Below are 24,232 nucleotides of genomic sequence, written 5' to 3'. Positions count from 1 at the left end.
GCCTAGTTGCTCCGCAGCATGTGGGATCTTCCCAGACCAGGGCTCAAACCCATGTCCCCTGCATTGGTAAGCAGATTCTCAACCACTGCGCCACCAGGGAAGCCCCCATATACTCTTGACACAGATTCCCATGAGGGAATGACTTACACAGCCATGGTATTAATTATTAAAAGTAAAAACTAACTTGAGAACAATACTAGCAACTAAACTATGGGCTTTATTTTGCTTTCACCAGTTTCTCCACCAGTGGCCTTTTTTCTGTTCCAGAATCACACATTGCATTTAGCTATCCTGTCTCCTTCATCTCCTCCAAGCTGTGACAGTTCTTGAGTCTCTCTTTGTCTTTAATGACTTGACAGTTGGAAGAGTGCTGGTCAGTTATTTTGTAGCATGTCCCTCAACTTGGTTTAACCTGGTGATTAGGTTGAAGTTACGCATTTGTGGCAAGGATCCCACAGAAGCGAGGTTGCATCCTTCTCAGGGCATCATTTCAGGTGTATGTGCTGTTGCCACGTGTTGTTGCTTGTGAGGTTAACTATGACCCATTTAACCAAGGAGGTGTCTGCCAGTTGTCTTCACTCTAAAGTTACTCTTTCCCCCTGTGTAATTAATAAATATTTTGAGGAGGAACTTTGCGGCTGTGTAAATAACTTTCACCCATGAATTTTGGCATTTCTTGCTGGATTTTGCCTGTACCAGTGATTAGGAAGGTGTTCAAAGGGTGATTTTCTGTTTTCCTCGTTACTTGCCTCACCTTTATACACAGGTCCCTTCACTTTCCTGTCTTTGGATCATCTGCTGTGACATCATCAACTCCATTATTTTAACCACTCTTTTAAGGCCAATTAGTCCCAGATCAGACCCTTCTTCAGCGCTCCAGCCACCTGGATATATTCACCCTATACTCTAATCCTGAGTCATTTCATCTCAACGTGTATAGATGTGAACCCATTCTCCTAGGTTATCCTGAATTTAATCCTCTTCTTATCTTCTGGATCTTGTTAAATGGTGTCACCATCTAATTCAGCATCACTGTTGGCTTCTCCTTCTCTTCATCCCGCAAATCCAAGCTGTCACAACTTACTGTTGATTCTGCTTAAGACATTTCTTCAGTTTGTTTGCTCCTTTTCACCACCATTATTATAGTTTTCAAGTCCTCAATACTGTTTTAAAAGTATTACTTTTTTTTATTAACCATTTATTAATGGAAGTATATTAATTTACAGTGTTGTGTTACTTTCAGGCACAGCAAAGTGATTCAGTTATACATACATATATATCTATTCTTTTTCAGATTCTTTTCCATTATAGGTTACTATAAGAAATTGAATATAGTTCCCCGTGCTATACAGCAGGTCCTTGTTAGTTATATCTATTTAATATATACTAGTGTGTATATGTTAATTCCAAACTCCTGATTTTATCTCTTCCCCCCCACCTCCCACTATCCCTTTTGGTAACCATAAGTTTATTTTCTATGTCTGTGAGTCTATTTCTGTTTTGCAAATAAGTTCCTTTGTGTCATTTTTTTAGATTCTACGTATAAGAGATATCATATGATATTTGTCTTTCTCTGTCTGACTTCACTTAGTATGATCATCTCTAGGTCCATCCATGTTGCTGCAGATGGCATTATTTCATTCTTTTTTATGGCTGAGTATGTATATTCCATTGTGTATATGTACCACATCATCTTTATCCATTTTTTTTTAGCTGAAGGAGTGGCACGTTTTTATACAGTGAGCATTATAGAAAATTTTGAAAGATGCAGAAACGTTTAAAAAAATTAAATAATGACTCTTCATATTCCTGCCCCTTGACCCTTGTCATCTCCTCCCTGTACTGTTGTAATAGTCTCCTAAGCTGAAACTATGTATCTTAGTTTTCCTTTTTCAGCTTGTTTTCTCTTTTCCTTTTATAGAACCTGTATTTGCCCCTGCTTCCCATTCCCATTACAGCCTCTCTTAGATGAGGTCCTTTAGGACACCTGTCCTGTGCAGTGGGCTTCAAACCAGTTTTCCTGCACAGAAACCAGGCCGCCGACAAAGCGTGGCATACCGCACTTTTGCTTCACAGCGGCTCTCCGCTAACATAGAGGACACAGCCCTCAGTCTTTATCGTGTTTCTCTCAGTGGTCCTGCTCCTGCCCCTTCCTCGTGTTCTGGCTGGTCTCCCGTTACCCGTTGATACTGGGCTCAGCTGCTCTCTTTCCTTGGGTTTCCCCACCTCTGGGCCTCCTTGTCTCTGGGAGGAGGGTACGATGGGCGTTCTCCTGAGGGGGCGCGATGGCGTCATGCTGCAGTCCTGGCTCCGCAGGCCGACCAGCCGCAGCTGAATGCTGCTTCCACCTCTCCTGGCTGGGTGGCGCCGAGCAAGCCGCCTAGCTCCGCGTGGGTCAGCGTGCTCTGGGAGAAGAGGTCTGTTCGTTCTTAGCTCACAGTATCGCGGTGAGGATTACAGGTAGCATGGCATGGGTTACAACAAGATCTACTGATGGCAAACATTAAGTTAACCTGTTCTGCCAATAGCAGCTGCAGTCTCGTCCCTTCAACCTACTGAACAAGTCTCCCACAATCTAAACAGTTCTCGCCTTTGTCTTGCTTACCTCTCAACCCAGAGCTCTTCTACCGTGAGAAATACCTGCATTTGCTGTCTCTACTTCCTCAACTTCCAATCATACATCAGCCCCTTGATTAGCATCATTACACTGTAATATACTTGCTTATTTTATCTCAGTGTCTCTGGAAGTCAGGAGCCATTGAAGTCCTCACTGTCTGTCATGGTAGTAGCAAGGACTCAATAGATATCACTGGAAGAAAGAGGAAAGACAGAATGAATGGATAAATGAACAAACGAAAGCAGTCTGACATCGTTATCCAACTGAAGTGGCTGTTACGAGGCCGCATGTGGCTTCCTAATGGCCAGGCCAGTGATTTCTTAGGAAACCTTACCTTTGCTGCTGTTCCTGGAGCCTCGGATGGTGATGTCTGGGTCTTTCCCAGCCATGTACTCACCACCCCTTGGTTTCCATGGCTCCAGGTACCTGATTTCTCTCAGTTCCCTTCAGTGGCACTTCCATCTCTGGGCACTCTCTCAGTCCTGCTGTTGCCCTGGATTTCATCCTGTCCAGCTGGGTCGGGTCTCTCTGAGCATTTTCTTCCATTCGCATAGCTGCAGCTAGCCCATGCATCTCCTGCCCATACCCCAGACCCATATTTTCTAACTGCTTGCTGGAAAATCTCCAACTGCTTGGCTCCTAGGAACTTCAAATTCATTATGTGCACAACCATATTCATTTTCTTCCTTACCATCTAATCCAAACATGTTTCCCTTCTCATTTGTTCTATTGTGGTATGTGGGAAGTTGGCCAAAATAGGTTTCAATGCCATCACTTCAGTGTTGTCATTGACTCTATTGCCATGAGCACTGCATCCAATCAATTGCCAATTCTTCAATCTAGTGAGTTGATTCTGTTAAGTACTCCTCAGAGCAACCGTTTCTCTCTGTTCCTAATGCGGAGGTGTGAACTTTAGTTCCTGGTCTGTTAGAATAGCTTTCTAAGTAGCTTCTTGACCTCTGCCTCCCCATGTCCTACCTTCAGCCCTGTCTTCACACTACAGCCAGTTTGGTCTTTCTAAAACCTGGGTCTGATCATGCATAAACACTTTGACCTTGTTGCCTACTGCAGTCTTACTCTTAACTTGTTTGTCCCTGGAACCATTTTTATTTTTTGAGAAAGACATATTAATATCAATCAGAGTATCCCTTTACTGTACTGTTCAGTAGAGTATATTAGTATTTTATTTTTATCTGAAATGCTGTCCTCTTTTCTGCTAATGAAAATCTGACCCTCACTTCCAGGGCCAGCATGAATTCCATTTTTTCTTCATTGATCATGCAGTGGGAAGTGGGAAATGACTTTTTTTTTTCTCTTCTGAATTAGGATTGCTGGGACCACTTATTTACCAATTATCACTTATCCTGTGGTGGAATCTTTTCATAAACACATCTTGCTTTCTAAGTTCTTTGAAGACACGGTCAAAGGATTAGGATTAGGATTAGGATTCTTTTCAGGTGTTATACCCGTTACTGAGAATTTAGGAGGTTGCTTAAAATTTTTAGATTTCATGGCTAATTATGTTTGTACTTGTTGCAATGTTGTTATTTGTTGCTCTGTTATTTACTTAGGAAACATTTTTAGCAATGAGAATAAACATTTTCCTGGCTCCAAATACAGTTTGCCATGTTGCTTTCCAAAAAGGTTGATAGCAATGTATAGTAACCCTAGTGGCATTTTCTATTTCTATTTTATTTTGTTTTTATCCTTTGTCACATATTTTAGTCCCTTGTATTTTTGTAAATTATAGTAGGCTTTGCACATTATATTAATAATAATTATAATATTATATTATAATATAATATTATATTGTTGTATTATAGGTCGTCAGTTTGTTTTCCCCTTCTTATTTTAGTTTCTCTAGTTTTCAATTATATCAGTTTTAAATTAAAAAAAAAAAATTGGATCCCTCAATTTTTTCTTTATGTTATTTTTCTGTTGCTTTAAATTTGAGAAGTTGACATTTTCCATAGACCTGAAATACACATTCACATTTTATTTTCAGTAAGCTTATTTTTATGTACTATTATATAATGAAAGACTTCCATGGAAGAATGATCCATAAGTGCCTTTGGGAATCTTTTTTTCTTGCCTTTGATACCACTATCAAAATCGTCTTCTTAAACCAGCACCTTCCAGGTAGATTATGAAATGTTGCTGTGTATACTGAGATAGGCTCATAAAATATACTATCCAGAAGGCAGTTTATGACATTTTATTCCATAAATAATATCTTTCATGTAATTTAACTCAGTTCAGCTTCAGAGATTTAAATATATATTTGAATCTTTCCCAGCTTTTACTGTAACTCACAATAGTGAATTTTAATTTCCAGAGTTTTCAATAAGAAAGTCTTTACTCTGGAAAAATGAGATATATTACACAAAGCCCTCACTTAAGACACTTTTGAATATGCCACATTTGAAACTTAAAGGAATCTTATAGGTGGTGGGCAAGCAGCTTTAATAATGTGAAGAATGGAGATTAGGTCATTTTCAGACCGAGGTCAAGTGATGTCACAGTTGGAATTTACATGTCTCAACCCTTAGCCAATGAAAAACCTCTAGCAATGAGGAAAAACGGGCAGACTTCTAGTATCTCCTAATATGAGATCTCGTGGAGGAATACCTTCCTAGCTGACTCCACAGGCCTGGTCACCCAGGGAGCTGGTACCATTTTACTGGAAGTTGTCCAGAGTGACTAAGAGAATTTCTTTTATGTGCAAATTCTTTAATTTCTTGATGGGAGCCTGTGGCCAAGTAACATTAACTTTGCAGATTTTTTACTAATAAACTTTGTTAGAGAAAATTTATTTCCATACTTTAAAGAATAACAGAAAATCTAATAACTTAAAAATGCATGTGATATTTTGGAAAAAAAACAAGGACTCTTCGGTACCTCTAAAATAATCTAATATGCTTACACAGAAATTATTCTGTTTTCCAAAGTCCCCCAAATACTTAAGCCTTTCAGGGAAAAGTTAACTATATTCTGATATTTTGGGAGGTATTGATTGGATCCAGACATAATTTCATGCTTCATTTTCTTACCTTCTTTTTTGTTTGTTTGCTTGTTTTTGTTTTGTTTTAACTGTTGTTTTCTTTCTCTCTTTGCTTCACAGCAAGTATTAGTTTTTTGGCTTTTGTAAATGCCACAGCAATTCAGACAGATGCTGCTTCTGCAGTTCCTGCTATTTGTTGGGGTGTCTTAGGTACCTAGAGTATTACATTTCAAATTAAGGGTCAATCTTAACATAAAAATTTTTGGCTCTAATAAACTAGAACAAAACTGACAGTATGATAACCAATGAGTAAGTCATTATGTTTAGTGATTTCCAGCTCCACCTCCAAATAGATTTTTATGCCATTTCCTTTAAACCATCTATGATCTTTGCCATTTTGCCATCCTTGTCTAATTTCACCTATAGTAAATAATCCAAAAGTTTCAAAGCACATTTTGGGCTATTTTGCTCAAATATACTTTGATTTAGATAAATTAACTTTTATTTCACTGTGGTAGTAGAAATTATACCGAGAAACTCTGGGATGGCTTAGTGTGTAGAGGAAGCATGTTATGGTAACGAGAAGTTTTACTTTACCTTGCTATTTAATTTAATTAAATTAATTTATTTTTTTAAATTGAAATATAGTTGATTTACAATTTTGTGTTAGTTTCAGGTGTACAGCAAAGTGATTCAGTTATACATACATATATATCTATTCTTTTTCAGATTCTTTTCCCTTATAGGCTATTACAGAATATTGAGTATAGTTCTCTGTGCTATACAGTAGGTCCTTGTTGGTTATCTATTTTATATATAGCAGTGCTTATATGTTAATCTCAAACTCCTAATTTATCCCTCCCAACCCCTATCCCCTTTGGTAACCATAGGCTTGTTTTTTATGTCTGTGGGTTTATTTCTGTTTTGTATATAAGTTCATGTGTATAATTTTTTTTTCAGATTCCACATATGTGATATCATATTTGTCTTTGTCTGGCTTACTTGCTATGATAATCTCTAGGCCCATCCATGTTGCTACAAATGACATTATCATTCTTCTTTATGGCTGAGTAATATTCCATTATGTAAATATACCACATCTTCTTTATCCATTCCTCTGTTGTTGGACATTTAGGTTGCTTCCATGTCTTGGCAATTCTAATTAGTGCTGCAGTGAACATTGGGGTGTATGCATCCCACTCCTGGGCATATATTCGGGGAAAACCATAATTCGAAAAGATACATACACCCCAATATCTTGCTATTTTTGAATGGCCTTTAACACACATACCTCATGTCAGGTCTTGAACAAAACCTATTGATGATTCTCTAATCAAGAATATAACCTATCTCTTAATTCTCTGCCCAGTTAAGGAAGAGATTAAACCCTGGCTGTCCAGAGCCATTTGACCAAATCAAGGCCATGTATTTTTCCCATTCAGAACAATTACATTTGTTAATTTACAATTATCAGTGATATTAACACATTAATCAAAAAGCTAATTTTTACAAGATCAGAAAACACAATCAACTTTAACTGCATTTTGACAGAGGCTGCATCTCTTGTGATGGGAAGAAGTTTGGAATTATGATTAAAATAAAAGTAGTCAAAATGAGGGTCAAGTAGATTTAATGTAAATATATTTGTACAACTTAATAGAAGCTTATTAACATATGGAAACCCATCTTGGCTTTTCCTGAATTCCTGAATAATGTAATAGATTCTAAATGACAGCACTGGATGGTGTGTGATCTTGGATTTGGTGGCCACTCCTTTCTCTCACTTTAGCGTCACTTTCCTCTTAACACAGTATCATCTTTGTTGGGAGTCTCACACCCTTCCCCAAGATTTTTTCCAGTCTTTGAATTCGATAAATGAGGCAGAGAAGTTTCAAAGTGAAAGCACTGATAAAACACAAGTTTCCTCTCACTGCTGTTGCTTGAACCAAGCCCGCATTATCTTCTCAAAGTTGTCATGCTTTCAGAAATTTTCAGTGTGCTTTGTCTAAGAAGATGTAAAAAAAAAAAAGTGTTTATTTTCTCTTTCAACAAACCCATTCCATACTGTTATGTGAATACTTGAAAATTCCTCCCTTTTAAAATTATGTTTTATTCATAAAGTTAAAAATTTTCCTTTTTGAAGTGTAAACCACTCCGTGTTTTTATTTTGATTTAAGTTATTATCTTAGTATATAAACTTCCAAATAATCAGACACTGGCATATCTCCAATGATCACAGAATTCTGACAAAGACTGGTTTTGTCAGCTAAGGCCTGTGTATCTTGTTGCGGGGAGCTTGGGGCATCCTCACATTGTGATGGATCCCAAGTTGAGTGGATCTGTGGTCTACTGGTAACCATAGAAACAGTGAACACTTTACAGTGTAATACCTGTTTACTGCACAATTAGGGCAATGCATCCTCTGGTGATTTTCACTTGTGTAGCAGTTTTGCATTTGAGATCACTTTGACCTTTTCTATCTAATTTGATGGTCACAAAAAACTGGTGAGGTGAAAGTGGCCACTGGCATAGCCTTCATCTGACGGGTGAATAAACTACCACTGAGAAGAGTAGGGGACGTGCCCAAGTCACACGCTGAGAGGCCAGGTCTTGAGCCCAGAGTTCCAGTTCCCTTCCCACCGTGACATTCACACTGTCTCTCCACCAAGCCTTCCGAAACACCGCTCTTGTTGCAGCCCCCATGGATGTGTTGTTGATATGCACATAGATCTTGAGAAAAGCATAGTTGGGACCAGTAGTAACCGCTAAGTGACTAGAAAGGGGGTTTACTAAACTGGTAAACATCCCCTAGTCTTACTATTTGTACCACTTCTAGTGAGACATAATGCAAAAACACACATTGGAATATGTTTTAAAAACATGGGCAAAGTAAATGTTTGATAACATGTATAATTTTGCTTTTCTATTTTTGAAACCCTGGTTCAGTTATTTTTATGTGAATACCTATTCCATGGCCTTAGATATTTGCACTATTAATTTTAAAATAGGACAAGGATTTAGATAAAAGTAAATGGGCTGTGTAGGATTAATCCTAGGTTACTTTACCTGCAATTATGAAGGCTTTTTAGCATTTTTACCTATTCCCAGTTACAAAGACTTACTAACACAGAAAAAAAGCCATTATGAGATCTTTAATTTCAGAATGCTTTGACCTAAGTTTATGAAATGTGTATGCAGGATTAATAATTTTATAATGACTAATGGTACATGTGTTACGTTCTTTTTTATGTGATCCATATCTATTTAATAGTCTGAGTATCCGTAATTCTTTTATTCATTCGACAAACATTGGGTACCCCGAGGTGCCAGGCACTGGTCTGTCCTGTGTGCTGGGCATATATCAGAGAACAAGGCAGTAGAAGACCCTGCAAAAAAAAATAGTTTGTGTATCTTCATTAAATGATTCTCTGTTAAGGAATCATTTTTAATAAAAAATTTAATTTTGTATATTTTCTTTTTTTTCAGCTTTATTGGATTATAATTGACAAATAAAATTGTAAGATATATAAAGTGTACCTTATGACGATTCTACATATATATATGAAGGGTTCCTCCTATCTAGTTGACACATTCGTCAACTCAAATATTTTTCTTTTTTTTCCTTTTCTTCTTTAGTGAGAACATTCAAGTTCTATTCTCTTAGCGAATTTCAATTATACTATGTTGAAATATATATCAAATATACAGTGTTATCAACTGTAGTCACCATGCTGTACATTAGATCCTCAGCTCTTTTTCATCTTATATAATTATATTTATTTTAAAGTCAGTTTATGAAGTTTGTAAGTTGGCGACTCTCAAAACTTTTTATCTATAAACAAGTATGACGTGTGTGTGGATCACTGTGCTTGGCCCTGTGAAGACGGAAGAAAAGGAAAGGAGTTATTCTGCTTATTTTTGGAATTTTACTTGACTTTACAAAATGTTAAGCAAACACTCCCATCAAAAATGAATTACACAGCTATTTTTAGAAGCTGTTTTCTGATCCATTTTCAGTTTTTAAATTATCTCAGGTGGCAAATGTAGGTGCCTCCGATTTTGAAGTTTTCTGCAAATATAGATATGACTAAATCCCCCCAAATAGTTTCTATTTTGAATTCAATTTCATATCTCTCTGAGGGCTATTCAATATTGGGATTTCTATCACCAAACTGAAGATGAGGAAAGGGACGAATGATGATTTTTTTTTCCCCCCCAGGATACCAATCTGTTGCTGACAGAACCAGATTAGAAGTCAAAAGTCTGGAAATCAACTGTACTCCAATAGAAATTTTTTAAAAAAGAAGGCAAAATTCTTTTTCATTAATTATTAATCATACCCCCATTGTTTAAAAAGTCACAAGTAGCGCTTGCTTCTAAGTAGAAAAGGAAAATTCAGAGAGTAGGAAAAAGGAATTGAATTTACCTGAGTGTAAATTTAAATATGCTTCTCTCCTCCTTAGGAGAGAGTTATGTGTGTGGCTCAATAGAGCCCTTCAAGAAGCTGGAGTACACCAAGAACGTGAACCCCAACTGGTCTGTGAACGTCAAGACCACCTCTGCTTCGCGGGCGGTGTCCTCGCTGGCCACCGCCAAAGGGAGCCCTTCGGAGGTGCGGGAGAATAAGGATTTCATTCGGCCCAAGCTGGTCACCATCATCAGAAGTGGAGTGAAGCCGCGGAAAGCTGTCAGGATTCTGCTGAACAAGAAGACGGCTCACTCCTTTGAACAGGTTCTCACTGACATCACTGATGCCATCAAGCTGGACTCGGGAGTGGTGAAGCGCCTCTACACCCTGGATGGGAAGCAGGTAAGGGAGGTATCGTGCTGTGAGCTTGACTTTACGGGCAAGAACCAGGGAGTTGGGGGATTTGTGCGGCATATGGTGGGGACCTGAAACACATATTTTACTGATGTTGAGGGACTTGGGTCATTTAGTCAATGCATACATAGCTGTTGCCCTCAAACCAGTTCAAGGATAGAGTTAGCACAGGATTAACCACTGAAATCAAGTACAAATATAGACCTATGAAGCTTAAATGATTACTCAGAGATTTCTACTTTTCCAGTCATTAATTGCTTAACATAATGGTGCTTTTTTCAGCCATCTGTTTTCAATTTGTTTATATAGTAATGTCTTATCACCTTGAGCAGGACCGAGGTATAGAGGTAGACTCTGACCAGTAGAGAAAAATCTGAGTCCTTTCTTTGACCTAAATAATATTTCATAGTTTTATGTCTCAGTAATGTTCACTAGTGAGGTTTATTTACATTTTATAGATTTTTAAGTACATATCCAAGGAATGAAATATTTCCATCTGGGTGGCTTTTAAGAGGCATATTTCTAGAATATTATACATCTTATATCGAAAACATAATTTCAGAATTACAATGAAAAGGTTTTCCTTTGCTGTGGAATGTACATCAGTCAGTTTGGGTGAGTGGACATTTTAATGTGCATTGCTCAGATGAACTTAAAGGAAGTCTTGTGTGGACTTTTGCAAAGATTTGACAGAACCCTGATGGTGAGCTGAATAAAAGAACACTGATATATGGACAGAGAAATTTGCTGGTCATTCAGAGTTTACCAGTGCCTTTTTGTTTCAGATTATAGTTTTTAGTACACTATCTTTGCTTGAAATTTAGTTTTTAACATGGATCTGTTGTCCACTTGCTTTTTAGAAATTATTTTGAGGGATAATTTGAATGATTTGTATATAGAGTACATATTAAAAATCAAAACTAGATTCATAAATTAAAAGATTGATCTTATTAAATAGAAGACTCAGCCAAGTTCTTGAAGGCTAACACATGCAAACTTTATGAATTAGAAATAGATGCAAATACTAGAGTGTGTTAGTAATGAAAAAAATAGGGATGAATTCCTCCCCTAGGGATCCATTCAAATGCTCTAAATTATAAAATTCATTAGGAGAAAAAAGAAGATCTGCCAGTTCGTTTATATTCACCTACCTTCTGCTTGTCTCGTAAAACTTCCCCTCAGTGTCATGTGGATAAGTATTCTTAGTGAGGAAATTTCCAGTCTTCTATATCTAAGAGGGTGTAGCCTGAATGTCACCAATATATCAGTGATGAAAAAGTCCACGGCTGCCTTGTGACTTATAGCAGTAATAAGATGGCAAGGTTCACATTTAAACACTTAAGCCCTTCAGTGGTTCCCTTTGTAATGAACTACTCAACCATCTTGTAGTTCTGCATTTTTGTGATTTTTCTCAAGATGGGATTTTAAGTGTTCTCATAAAAAGTAAAATTTACAACAAAGAATATGCATTGATAAATGTTCCTCCTCCCACCTTGCTTCAGAATTTTGGGGTTCCAAATTGCTACACACTGAATAAAAAAATCGGCTTTAATTACGTAAGCTAAATTGCCATCAACTGATAATTTGTTTATTCCAAGAATGAATTCTTAGAACAGATATTATGATGCTGTCAATGGTTTTCGTCTTTTCAGGAATTTATCTAGTGTCTATATTTTATAATGGCTGTTTTTGTTAGCGAACCAAATTTAGGTCCAATCGCCTGATGTGAAGCAAAGCCAATCTACTGACGTTAGGTTGTGGTGAAGGAAGGTGTAGCACTTATTGCAGGGCCAAGCAAGGAGAACGGGCAGCTCATGCTCAAAAGATCTGAACTCCCCCATGGCTTTTAGGGAAATGTTTTTAAAGGCAAGGTGAGGGAGAAGGTCTCCGGGTGCATGATCAGCTCATGTACATCCCTCTAATTGGTTGGTGGTGAGGTAACAGGGTGGTATTTTGGGAACTAACATCAACAACCTTCTGGTTCCAACTGGTCTGGGGTCTGTGTGCTGGTGGTCAGCATGCAGTTAACTTCTTCAACCTGGTGGAGGTTTTAGTATCTGCAAAACAACTCAAGGATATGGCTCAGGTCATTATCTATAGCCCTTGAGGAGGGACTAAAGGTCCGTGACATTGTTTTCTGGCTAAATTATTGTTATTTTGTTGTTATTTTGTCTTGCTTGGTTGTCTTCCTTTGTTTCTGCGTTTTCTCACTTCTCTGATTAAATTCCCTTTGGAACTTGCAGAAGGCCTAGAAGGCTAAAGCTTTTCTAAAAACAAGAGGCAGGGGACACAGGGGTCTGTCCCCAAAAGGCCCTGCAGTGTCCTTCTTGGTTTCATTTTTGCTGTGGTCTACATGTAAATAATGCGGAGTAATGGAAAAGCATCTGAGGTTTCATGTCAAAAGACCAGGATTCAAATCTTGACTCAGCCACAGGTTTTTTACATTTTTAGCAAATCACTTAACTGAGTCTCACTGTACTCATAAGAAAAACATGGATGAAATGATCACCACTATTTCACTGGGTGCTTGTGGGAGCAATTCTGGTTAATAAGTGAAAGCAGTTTGGAACTATAATAATAACGACCGTAGCTTTATTGAGCATTATTCTAAATGTTTTGCATGTAGTAGCTTGTTTAACCCTAACAGCTCAGTTATTATCCCCACTTAACAGATGAGGATATTAAGACACAGAACTTGTTAATAACAAAACATGTCCAAGGCCACACAGATATAAACGGCAGAGTTGGAATTTGAACCAGTCTCTCTCCAGAGCTTGTGGTCATGACCACTGTGCACAGCAGATTATAGTAAAACACCAAAGAGATGCAAATGTACGGAAAAAGAATTTTCGAGTCAGTAATGTGTACAAGGAATATCATCTGAAGGTTTTCTGCCATGAGTTTTTCCCCTGCAGTCATCCCGCTGACTATTGTATTCAGCTGTTTTCTCGTGGAGCTGATTCAGGTCGCCTTTGTGGCATTGCCTCCATTGTGGCATATTCTCTTCATAGCAGGAGTGGTGAAAAGCTGCAGAGGAACTGGATGGTAAAGTGGAAAGAATATAAAGACTTTCTGCTTGAGTTGCCAGTAGGAGCAAAGATTCCTTCCTCATGGACCCCGGGAGTCTTTAGAATCATTTCTGTTCAGAAGAGAAATCTGCCCCCATAAGCCATTTGTGAGAGGGATTCTTTGACAGCCTGGGCTGTGACCAAGGCTTGCTAAGCCTCTGAGAAAAAAAATCACTTCCCTCCAAGCCCTCCTGTTACGTGACGCTCTGCCATAGGAGGGTGGCACCCTGTGCTGCCACCATCTTACCCAGCCCATTGTGGCATCAGGGTCCACATGCTGTCCACAGGACATCACCCTTAAGATCACTTGCCTGCCCCCTTGTTTTTTTAATAGTATAACTGAGCCCTTGTATTAAAATCCAAAGTCCAATAAAGCTTTTAAAGGTAATTTTTTGTATTGAGGAAATAGAATTGTTTAAATAATTAATAGTTCCCCTCCTCACACCTGTCGGGGGCCTCGGCTCACCAGGTGATCAGGCACTTTTGCCGGCATGCTTAGGAGGTCAAGGCTCTTGCCGCGTCTTATTTTCAGTGATGCATTATTTATCTGGGCCCTGCTTAAGGGCCCCCAAAGACGGACAGAGGGCATTTTCTAGTTGAAGGTTAAAATCATATCCCCTTTCTCCATGCTCAGGGGTGGCTCTGCAGGGTGTGAGAGTCTTTTCCTCTTGTCCTGGTCCAGGCTCTGGGTGTTGGAATTTTTCTGTGGGTTATTCACTCACCCTACTAGGAAGCTACTCCCAGAGGCCATTTGGAGTGTGACTCATTTTTAAATGATTAAAATAAACCCAAAAGGTACAAGATTTGCTGAACAGATACACTTGCGTATCTCCTGATTCCTTTTTTGGAACAGCTAATCAGGCTGTCTTGAACTGCTTAGTCTTTAGCATCTGTGATTACTGGATCCTTGCTTAGAAACATAAACAACAGCAAGTCTTAGAACACTTAGTGCCTAAGCAGGCAATTTATACTGTGCAGATCATAGATAAGGCACTTCCCAACGATCCCCTATTTCCCAACTGAGGTATAAGTCATGAGAAACCAGATTGCTCTTTAAGTAGAAGATGTATGCACATCCCATCTTATCTACTCTTTGACGTTGAAGACCTATATAAAATAACAGTAGTATCAGAGGAAAAACTCACTCAGGGGTATTGTATTTTTATCTTATAGACGTTTCACATAGGTCATGCACTTTGTAAAATCCACCATTGCTGCAAGCTAGTGTGAGCAAACAACTTATTGTCTTTGTAGTATGGAAAAACACTGGGACTAACTCAGCTAAAGTAAAGGTACTCATAAACTGATTTAGATGGTAAACTGAGAACAGGCATCATAGCTGCCCTCTTAGTCCATTAGGGCTGTAATAACAAAATACCACAGACTGGGTGGCTTATATACAAAATAAATTTATTTCTTCCAGTCCTGCAGGCTGGAAGTCCAGTATCAAGATGCCAGCATATTTGGTCTGATGAGAGCCCACTTTCTGGTTTTGCAGTGTTCTCACATGGCAGAAGGGGCTAGGGAGCTTTGTGGGGTCTCTTTTATAAGGGCACTAATCCCATTCATGAGAGCTTCAGCCACATGACCTAATCACCTCCCAAAGCACCCTCCCTCCTAATACGGTCACCTTGGGGGTTAGGTTTCAACGTATGAGGTTTTGGGGGACACAAACATTCTGACTAAAGCAGCTGCTTTGTAAAGGAAATCCCAGTTGCTGTCAATATATTAGTCGATTAATATGTCTTCTCAGTATCTTTTGTTCATTGGTCCCCTCACCTGTTACAAACATAAAGCTCAAAAGATGCTTATAAAGGAGTCATAATAATTGCAGCCGTTTATTTTAGGTAGTTTATGAGTTTATTGGAATGCAGGAAATGGTGATACCATCCATAGGAATTTATCAATCAGAGGTAACAAAATGGCCTTTGGTTTTTTTCCTTTTGGTTTTTAATACCTAATTCTAATCTGAAGTAAAAATAATTTGGTTCACGCTTGAGTTTAGAGAGCTTAGAATAGTTCTCCACGCAAGTTAAAGAAGTGGTACATATTACCACCACATCTGACCTTGGCTGTAGCAATTAATGAGTGTAGAAAATGTGAAAACCAAAGGTTTCCGAATGAAAAAGAAGGAATTTAGGATGTGAAAGGGTTTGGTTGGACTGGAAAAGGATTTTTCTGTAGCTGTTGGTAACAGTGATTTGTGTGTGTGTGTGTGTGTGTGTGTGTGTTTAAATTAAAACTTCTGTGACAGTTCTAAGTTCTTTAAACATATTTAAAACCTTTATTCTTGGTATCAGATTTTTACTATTACGATTTGGTATATTTATGTTGTGAAAGTGCATGTAACACCTCTTAGTTTTGTTTGCAACTGATGTAAAAAACAGTTGATACAAATAATTTAGCTTTCATTTTAAAATGTCAAATTAAAATTTCCTGCAGACGCTCAGAGCACATGTTCAGCCATTCTCACGATTTGCCAGAGCTCAGAATTGCTGGAAAATCTTAGCTGTTTTCAGAGAAAAAGGAGCTTAAGAATCATTATGATACTTCACTTCGGGAATTAAAGTGCCCAGAATGGAGTGTGTTATTTTACATTATATAGCTTTGGTTGATACTCAGGATTTATCAGCTACACCTGTCCTTAGGTAGCTTTTAATTCCCCCAAATCGGGAAAAGTTAAGTCCTTGTCTTCCAGCCTTAGCGCCTCTGACAGTGTAATTAATTATGGGTGCCTGCAGTGGTGTATATTTTAAGGCTTCGATTGGTCTCAGCAAAAGTCAGTTTTCTGGAAATTGAATTCTAATTTGCTGTCAAATGAATTCTGAGTTCCCCAGTGGCCCCCTGTTGAACTGAAGATGTGCTGAAACCCTCCCTCTGCTGGGCTGAGGGTGCTGGGGCACTGTCACCAGTCGGGGGCTTTGGGATCATCTCCTAGTTCTGACTTCTGCTTTTACAAAGGCTGGGAGCCTGATTTGGCCTGTGAGCTTCCTCTGCCCTGAGGGAGCACGTTGGAATGAGGAACAAACTTGGACTTTCACGTCAGCTGGGCCTGAGCTCAGATTTCAGTCTGAAAAATCTAGCTTGATCCAGTTTCTCACTCAGGCCTGGAAACCTTAGTTCCCCACTTAAGTGATGAAGTTTAAAAATCCTATATATTGAATTTACTTGTAATGAGGAAATTTACTTAACATCTGTTGTAATGTAAGCATAGGTATTGATATATGCAGTGATATAGTACAGAAGAGAAACACTAGTTTTTATAGATGAGTTTCAAACACATGGTTTTAAACTGATAGACTTGGGGTCAAGTCTGTCCTCTCCCCCTGGTCACAGTGAAATCTGCCCTCCCACTGGGAAGTTTAATTCTCTGATACTCCTTCGTTTTCTCATATGTGTAATGGGACTGATAATAATGCTTGCTTTATACGTTGTCATGAGGATTAAATGAAACAATCTGTGTGACAAATTTAGCTCTGTGGTAGGCACTTAACTATTGGTAGTTCTTATACCTGAAAAGCTAAGGGTAAATTGTTTTTTGTTTTTGAAAAACAATCATATTTTAAATGTGTTGAGGAAACTCACTATTTAAAACTACCCTTTAATAATTACTAATCATATCTACCTTTGTAAATGTGCCTTTTCACATGAAAATGCTCCGTGGTATAATGAAAGAGCGTGGAAATTGAAATGAGATGCTTGTAAGATCAAATCCTGACTTTATCGCGCATTAGCTGTGTGGCCTTTGGCAAGTCAGACTCTCTGAATCTCAGTTTTCTCTTTAAAATGGCAATAAAAAAGCATACCTCATAGTGTTGGTGGGATGATTAATTGAGAAGATATGTACATAAAGGCCCTGGCTTGATATATGGTAGGTTCTCTATAACTATTAGTCCTTCTCCCTGCTGTCTTCAAGTTCCAGGCTTTCCTAAAAGTACAGGACACGTAGTTGTAGAATACTGTCAACGTAGAATTGGTCATTTTGCATTGTTTCCATTGCCTGTATTGTAGCTAAATGACTAATGATTATATTTATGTCATTCCATTTATTGTCAATCAGTTGTGAATGTAGCCTAGATATTATTTTCTTCACTTTCTTCTTTAATTGTACCAGTCATTTCTTAAGGGTAACTTTTTTACAAACCACTACACTAATATAGTAATATTAACATTATTATTACTATGATTGGTTGAACACCTTCTCTGGGCCCGGTGCCGTGGGCTAGTTGCCACGTGTCTATCCATCTCACCGAATCATCGCCACAGCTCTGCACAGCAAGAACCTGATTCTTTCTCAAGATTAATTCAAAGGTGGCCTCTCTGTGAAACATTTCCTGACTTCCCCGTGTAGAACTGACAGCCCCCGCTCCTGGGGCTCTGTTCAGTCCTTTGTAGATGACCCCACAATTCTTCATTATGCTGGCCTATTGACAGATGATGTGCCTGCCTCCCCCTTCAGAATTCATAGGATGAGGCTAGGGAAGGTGTCCTACTGGCCTCTGAATCTCTAGGGCCTGACCTGGTAAATGCTGGTTCAAGAAATGATTGAATGACTAAATGACTGGACTTTGACCAGTGTGCATGACCTACACCTTTGCTATTAACACATTGCTTCCACTGTTCTGCAAAGCACAGGTCAAGGCCGTTTAGGAGCTGATGGGTCACCCTGGGCTGTGCTTGTGTGTAGCCCTCAATGCTAGTGGTGCTCTCTGCCCTGAAACCGCAGATTGTAAGCGGCTCATTATGGCGCTTGTTTTCTAGCTCAGACACCTGCTTCATTAAAGGCTCTAGGATAATTAAACAAAAACTCATCTGCTAATTTTAGAGCAGTTCCTCAATTGAAAGAACTTTTATCCCGTGCAGAAACAATAGATATTCTGCTAGAGAATTTTCACCATCTGAGTCAGGAGAATTGCTCAAAATCTTCCTGACATTTCCTCTGCCATCCAGTGCATAAAGAGGAGAGCTAATTAATACATTTTATGGATTTAAAAATTGGTGATAGGCAAATAAGAGATTGGCATGAAGAGCATCTGGCCCAACTGTTGCACAGACACAAACCTGCAGTGTCAAGGGCGTTTGTGATGCCGAGTACAGTATGTTGCAGCACATTTTTCTGATGAGTTTAAATCCTTGAAACTAAATTAAATGAAAGAAGGCAGTTTCAGAAATTAAATGGAAATTTTAAAATCCAATTTTAAACCTGAACTATGTTGTAAACAACATGCCATAGAAACAAAAGGACAGATGGGAGATTTATGTTCTAATTGGCTTTTTCCATGGTAAGATTAATGTATAATTGTTGTAAAGAATTTCGGAGCAAATGAGAAAATATTAAGATAAATTAAAATGACCTGCAGTCTCATTGACAAGATGGCTCTTGTTAATATTTTGGCCTGTTTTTTGCTTTTTTCTTTAAAAAACAATTCAGATCCTACTCTGAATCCAATTTGGTTTCTTGCTTGTAATCTCACATGCTACTGTGTACATTCATGTGGGAAATGTCTTGAAATTATAAAGTCATTCCTTCTCTAATTGTGTTATTTTATTGCCCAGTATAAGATCCTTGGAAGGCAAGTTGTCCAGCATGCTTTCTTCTCTAGTAACTCATCAGCAGACCATCTCCTGGCTGAGTTCTGACTTATGGCTGAGTTATAGAGTTCTAAAGGCAGATTGAGAGGCAGACGTCATGTGGAGTAGTGACTCGAGATGTTATTCAATGCAGTCGGTTATTGGAGGTTAAAAGTGTCTCAGAATTCATTTGCTCTGCTGGGAATCTTCATGGAAAAAAATTATTATCGCATTTCAAAACCTGTCTGATTAAATAAGTCTAGTATTGTTTCATAAATACCAGATAATTTAGGCTTTTTAGGTCAGTTGGAGCTCAATCACCATGATGCTTTACAAGTCTCTCCCTGAGGGAAAAACATCAGGTAATTCTCTTTCTGTGCCTAATCACGTCTGCTTGTGTTATAACTGTTTGTGAACTTGTGTAAGACCAGAACATCCTGGAGAAAGAAGACAGTGCTATACGGACTTCTATATTCTTGGCTACACGTATTAGATGCTTAATATTTATTAAATGATGTTTCTTGATTTTAACTTGTGGCTCAGATTCTGATAAGTAGAATCACATAAATGTAGGACTAGGACGGTCTCTTTGAGATATCTTCCTACTCTTTCTTTTTCTCTACTTGGAAAACCATAAACTAAACTTATCTTGGCAGGTAGTAAGATAAAATCAATATTTTCTTTTAAAACAATCTCCTAGGAAGAAAACAATTCAAGGTAAGCATTATCTTGAAAAAAAAAAAGAGAGCGACATTTTACCCTTGATGCTTTTTCATAGTAATACTATGGGAACTGGTAACTAGTTATACAACAAAACAAGTTGTAGAAAGTCCTGTATGCTCAGGTATATATTTCAACCATGTTCTTTAAAACCTTGTTACCAAGAGGAGTCGGAAGACAGCAGCAGTAGTGCCACTGGAGAGCTTGTAGAAATGCAGATGCTCAGGCCCCACCCTAGACCTACTACTGAATCAGAACCTGCGTTTTAACAAGATCCTGACACGATCCACATTCGTATTAAAGTTGGGGAAGCACAGATCAGGCGACTGGACAGTATGAATGGAGCATCGGAATCCAAAGACCTAAAGATGATAAACCCAGGCTGTCACTCAGTAGATGGACTTAAACATTAATTTTAGCTGACTTAGCAGTTTTATTTGCATCTTCTCAACGTCAGTATTAACATCAAGACGGCAAGGTACAATTGCCATCAACAAAGTTCTGGATAGCAGCCAGTCCATTAGCATGAAGAGTGTGCCCCCTGTGATCTGGCCTCAGTGGGCCACCTGTGTGTGGACGATGGATGACTTCCTGTAACGATGGATGACTTCCTGTTTCGATGGATGACTTCCTGTTTGGAGAATAAATGAAAGTTAAGAGATGCAGGGAAGGCTGAAGGATAACCATGGAAATGCTGATCCTGATGAAGGGCTTAATGTACATGGTTGCCTCAGGGTCCATATGCATGCTGTTGGAAGTTATCTGCATGCTCCCCTCGATGGGCCCTACAAATTTAATATTTTCCTCATGGTCCTTCTGGATATCTTCCATGGGGAGGATTGAAAGTCACTAAGCGAGAGTTGGTTTTAGATCTCCAGCCGTTGTCAGGCAGAGTCCCTATGCATGAGAAAATTCTCAACATGGAAGATGTCCAGAAAAACACGGAGAAATTTTTAATGCGTGCAGGAAGTGGAGGGGCAACTTTTGAAAATAATTTCTAGCTAGTATATCTAGGAATTTAGTGGCCAAGAGTCTTATGTATCACAGACTCAGCTGTTGAGAACTACAGTGGAGGGGTAAACTGGTGTGCAGTGATCACCTAGTAATCAGAACTGGAGTGGTTCTCTTACAGTGCGGCCTGGGAGGCTAAGAGACTGGGGAGATGTAGCTTGCTGAATTCATCTGTCCGCTGCCCATGGCTGCACACCACGTAGGGCAGACGTGACTTTGCAAACAGCCACACAGTGCCCGGGAGCTCATCATCAGGGGCTTTTTTAATCTCTGGGATCATAGCTCCAAATTGGGAAAGAAAATAATAAGCTCTAGAAATAAGTGGCATACGGAGAAGCAATGGAATGTTCATTTTTGTCACTGGTTGATGATATAGCCCTGGGAAAAAATAAAATTATGTATTTCTCAGGCCTTTTCTGGGATTGGTGTGCTGGGAAAGGAATAAAGGGCATGTTGGCCATTTCTTGGTTGGGAACATCATTTTCTTTTATAGCAAGAATTCCTTTTCTCCTTTGTTTAAATTTCATGGCGAATTGGTAGACTTAGCCACTGTGTGTTTAAAAAGTATATCTATTTATTAAACTTTTTTTTTTTTTTTTTTTGCATTTGGCAACAGTTATTAAACCGTATAGGAAAAGAAAGGACCTAAGAATATCGTGTATTGAAGCCTCTGGTATACTTTCAGGTGGAGGAAATTGAACCTAATCCCATTATTTTATTGTTCGGTGCCCATTGTTGACCGTTGTCATAGAAACAAAGACCTGTGCCAGTGTCTGTCAGCTGAGCAGGCTATCCACAGATTCGCCTTTGATTTTGCCAAATTGGATCAGAAATTTCACGTGGGTTCTATTGAGATGGTCCTGCTTTAGCTGTTTAATTCACATGCCCTCTAATATTGAGAATATGCATGTTCTCATAGATTGTTAGATCAGTAGACATCTATGGAGCATGGGCTTGTGCCAGGAGTTGGGAATATCTCAGTATTCCTCCATTGGGTAGGGGGAGGACTTGGAAGAATTCCTCACAATGGAATCCTAAGCAGAGGAGTCCCTTTAGGACCCCGTAGATTCACTGCTAGGGAAATTTGCATTCTCATATTTGTATGTTCAAAACGTAGGAGGTGATTGGTATAGGTAACCTTGCTTGAGGATATCCTTGCACTGTTTGGAAATGTGACTGTCAAGACACTCTTAAGCAATAATACCTTTACATTTTAAATAGCTAAAAAATATGTTCTACTTTATAGTTTAATTAATAACACTTCTGGCACATTCAGAATATGAATAACGTTGAAAACCTATTTCTGTGTACCAGCATGCTAGTAAATAGCTTTACATTTAGATTAGTCCCTGTCCTCAAAACTCGTGGCATATTGTAGAAGGCTTGAAAATAAATAGTAAATGAACTAGCCCTCAGTTTCACTAGCCTGCACTTTCCCAGGGAGGTATGTTGGCAGTCAGATCCTGTAAAATCACCATTCCTTTCCTTGCATCAGTTGAAGTGAGAGGGAAGTTATTTTCAAGATTTTACAAGAATATCAAAATATATGAGAACTGATTTTGGCTATTTTTACCCCCCCATATGTACATTTTTGGGCACAAGAGAATGAGGGGAAGGACTAGAGGAAATGTTGATATGGTTTTGAGGGTCAGCAACAGTAATAAATGTTTTTTTTTTCAAGGTTTTAAAATTACTTTTTTCAAAGGGAAAAATGAAGCCTTACCCTGTGTGTTTAAATTATTGCATGTCTCTATTTTGGATGCTTCGTTCCTCTGGAAGGACCTTACTGTAAGTGACTCCATTGTAAATGGATTCTGCTCATTTGACTTTTTCTTTGTCCTATTTGCCTAATAATTTAGTTTAACACAGTCTGAAGAAAGTGTGTCAGACCAGTTCGGGGTGTAGCAGCAGCTCTGTGCCCGCGTATGAATGATAACACGCTGTGTAATGAATCAAAAGTTGGAAGATACTTTCTATTGCAGTAGCTGGAAACGGTTGGCATGAGCATTGCTGAGTAATTGAGTTTTCAGGAAGGTAAAGACCTGGAGCTGTCCCTGGGTGTGAGGCTTTGTAGAAAAGAGAATAAAATCATCTGTATATGGAACCTAACTCAGAGATAATAACATCAATAAGAACGCAACAGCAGCTAGCATTTCTTGAATGTTTACCATATGCCAGACACTAACTAAAGAGTTCTTTTTTACCACATCAGTAGTATTATGTGGTAGATATTATTGTTATCTCCATTTCACAGAGGCAGAAACAAGGGAAATAACTGGTTGACCCAATTGATTAGTATATGATCGAGGCAGACTGACATTCTTAACCACAGTGCCATACTTGGCTTTATATGGTGTTTTGATGTTTTGAGTATATGAAATTCACATGCATCTTTTTTTTTTGTAAGAATGTTCATGATTCATTGCTGTGGTTTATCTACTTTACCCACTGGAGTTTAAAAATACTTTTCTTCTGAAATTATCGAATTCTGGGGATCTGTCAATATTATAGTTTGACTGGGTTGCCAAAAGAGAAGGTTGTTGTTGAGAAGGTTACTACTGAAATGTCTTGCTTTGATTTCTTCTAACTTTTCCTTGCTGTTTTGATTGTTAGTTATGAAATTAATTTATTTTGAGTAATTTTAAAAAGCACTTAAGAATCTTTTTAAAAAATTGTCATAAAGATTTCCATCCCTAACAGTGGAAAAATAACATTCTTAATGGAATCCATTACCCAGAAATGCAGCCATTTTATAGAAAGGGAATATTGTTGAATTTTAAAACACGTCAACTTAAAAAAAGCTTTGTAGCTTTATTAAGGCATAATTTACATACATAAATTTTACCCGTTTTAAGTGTACTAGTCAGTGATTTCATACATTTATAGAGCTGTGCAGCCATCGCCACAATCCAGTGTTAGGACACTTGCACCACGGAAAGTTCCCCACTCTTGCCCCGAGACCGGCAATCACTGATCTCCTTTTTTTGTTGTTAATTAATTAATTTATTTTTGGCTGCGTTGGGTCTTTGTTGCTGTGCGCAGGCTTTCTCTAGTTGCGGCGAGCGGGGGCTGCTCTTCATTGCGGTGCGCAGGCTTCTCATCGCGGTAGCTTCTCTTGTTGCGGAGCACGGGCTCTAGGCGCGCGGGCTTCAGTAGTTGTGGCGCACAGGCTTAGTTGCTCCGCGGCATGTAGGATCTTCCCAGAGCAGGGCTCGAACCCATATCACCTGCATTGGCAGGTGGATTCTTAACTGCGCCACCAGGGAAGTCCCACTGATCTGCTTTTTAATTGCATCAATTTTTAAATGTTGACCCCATCCTTCTATATGCATTTATAGGAAAGACTTTTTTTCTACCTTTGAAGTCATTTGTATAATATGGGTTTACTAAGTATATCCTTCTTTAACCTTTACTGTGATCTT

General features: G+C 38.6%; 1 protein-coding gene across 3 annotated transcripts in view; it reads left to right on the top strand.

Annotated features, from left to right (window-relative positions):
• Nucleotides 1-24,232, top strand: part of DCLK1 (doublecortin like kinase 1) — a 328,932-nt gene that overhangs the window by 11,151 nt on the left and 293,549 nt on the right. For all 3 annotated transcript variants that reach the window (XM_059902575.1, XM_059902574.1, XM_059902576.1), the window contains exon 3: nt 10,082-10,428. In XM_059902575.1, the coding sequence (XP_059758558.1) occupies nt 10,082-10,428 (347 nt within the window). The remainder of the gene's footprint in view (nt 1-10,081; nt 10,429-24,232) is intronic.

Source organism: Balaenoptera ricei, chromosome 18 (genome assembly GCF_028023285.1).
Source record: "Balaenoptera ricei isolate mBalRic1 chromosome 18, mBalRic1.hap2, whole genome shotgun sequence".
Classification (NCBI taxonomy): Eukaryota; Metazoa; Chordata; class Mammalia; order Artiodactyla; family Balaenopteridae; genus Balaenoptera; species Balaenoptera ricei.
This window is presented reverse-complemented; position numbering and strand designations above follow the sequence as displayed.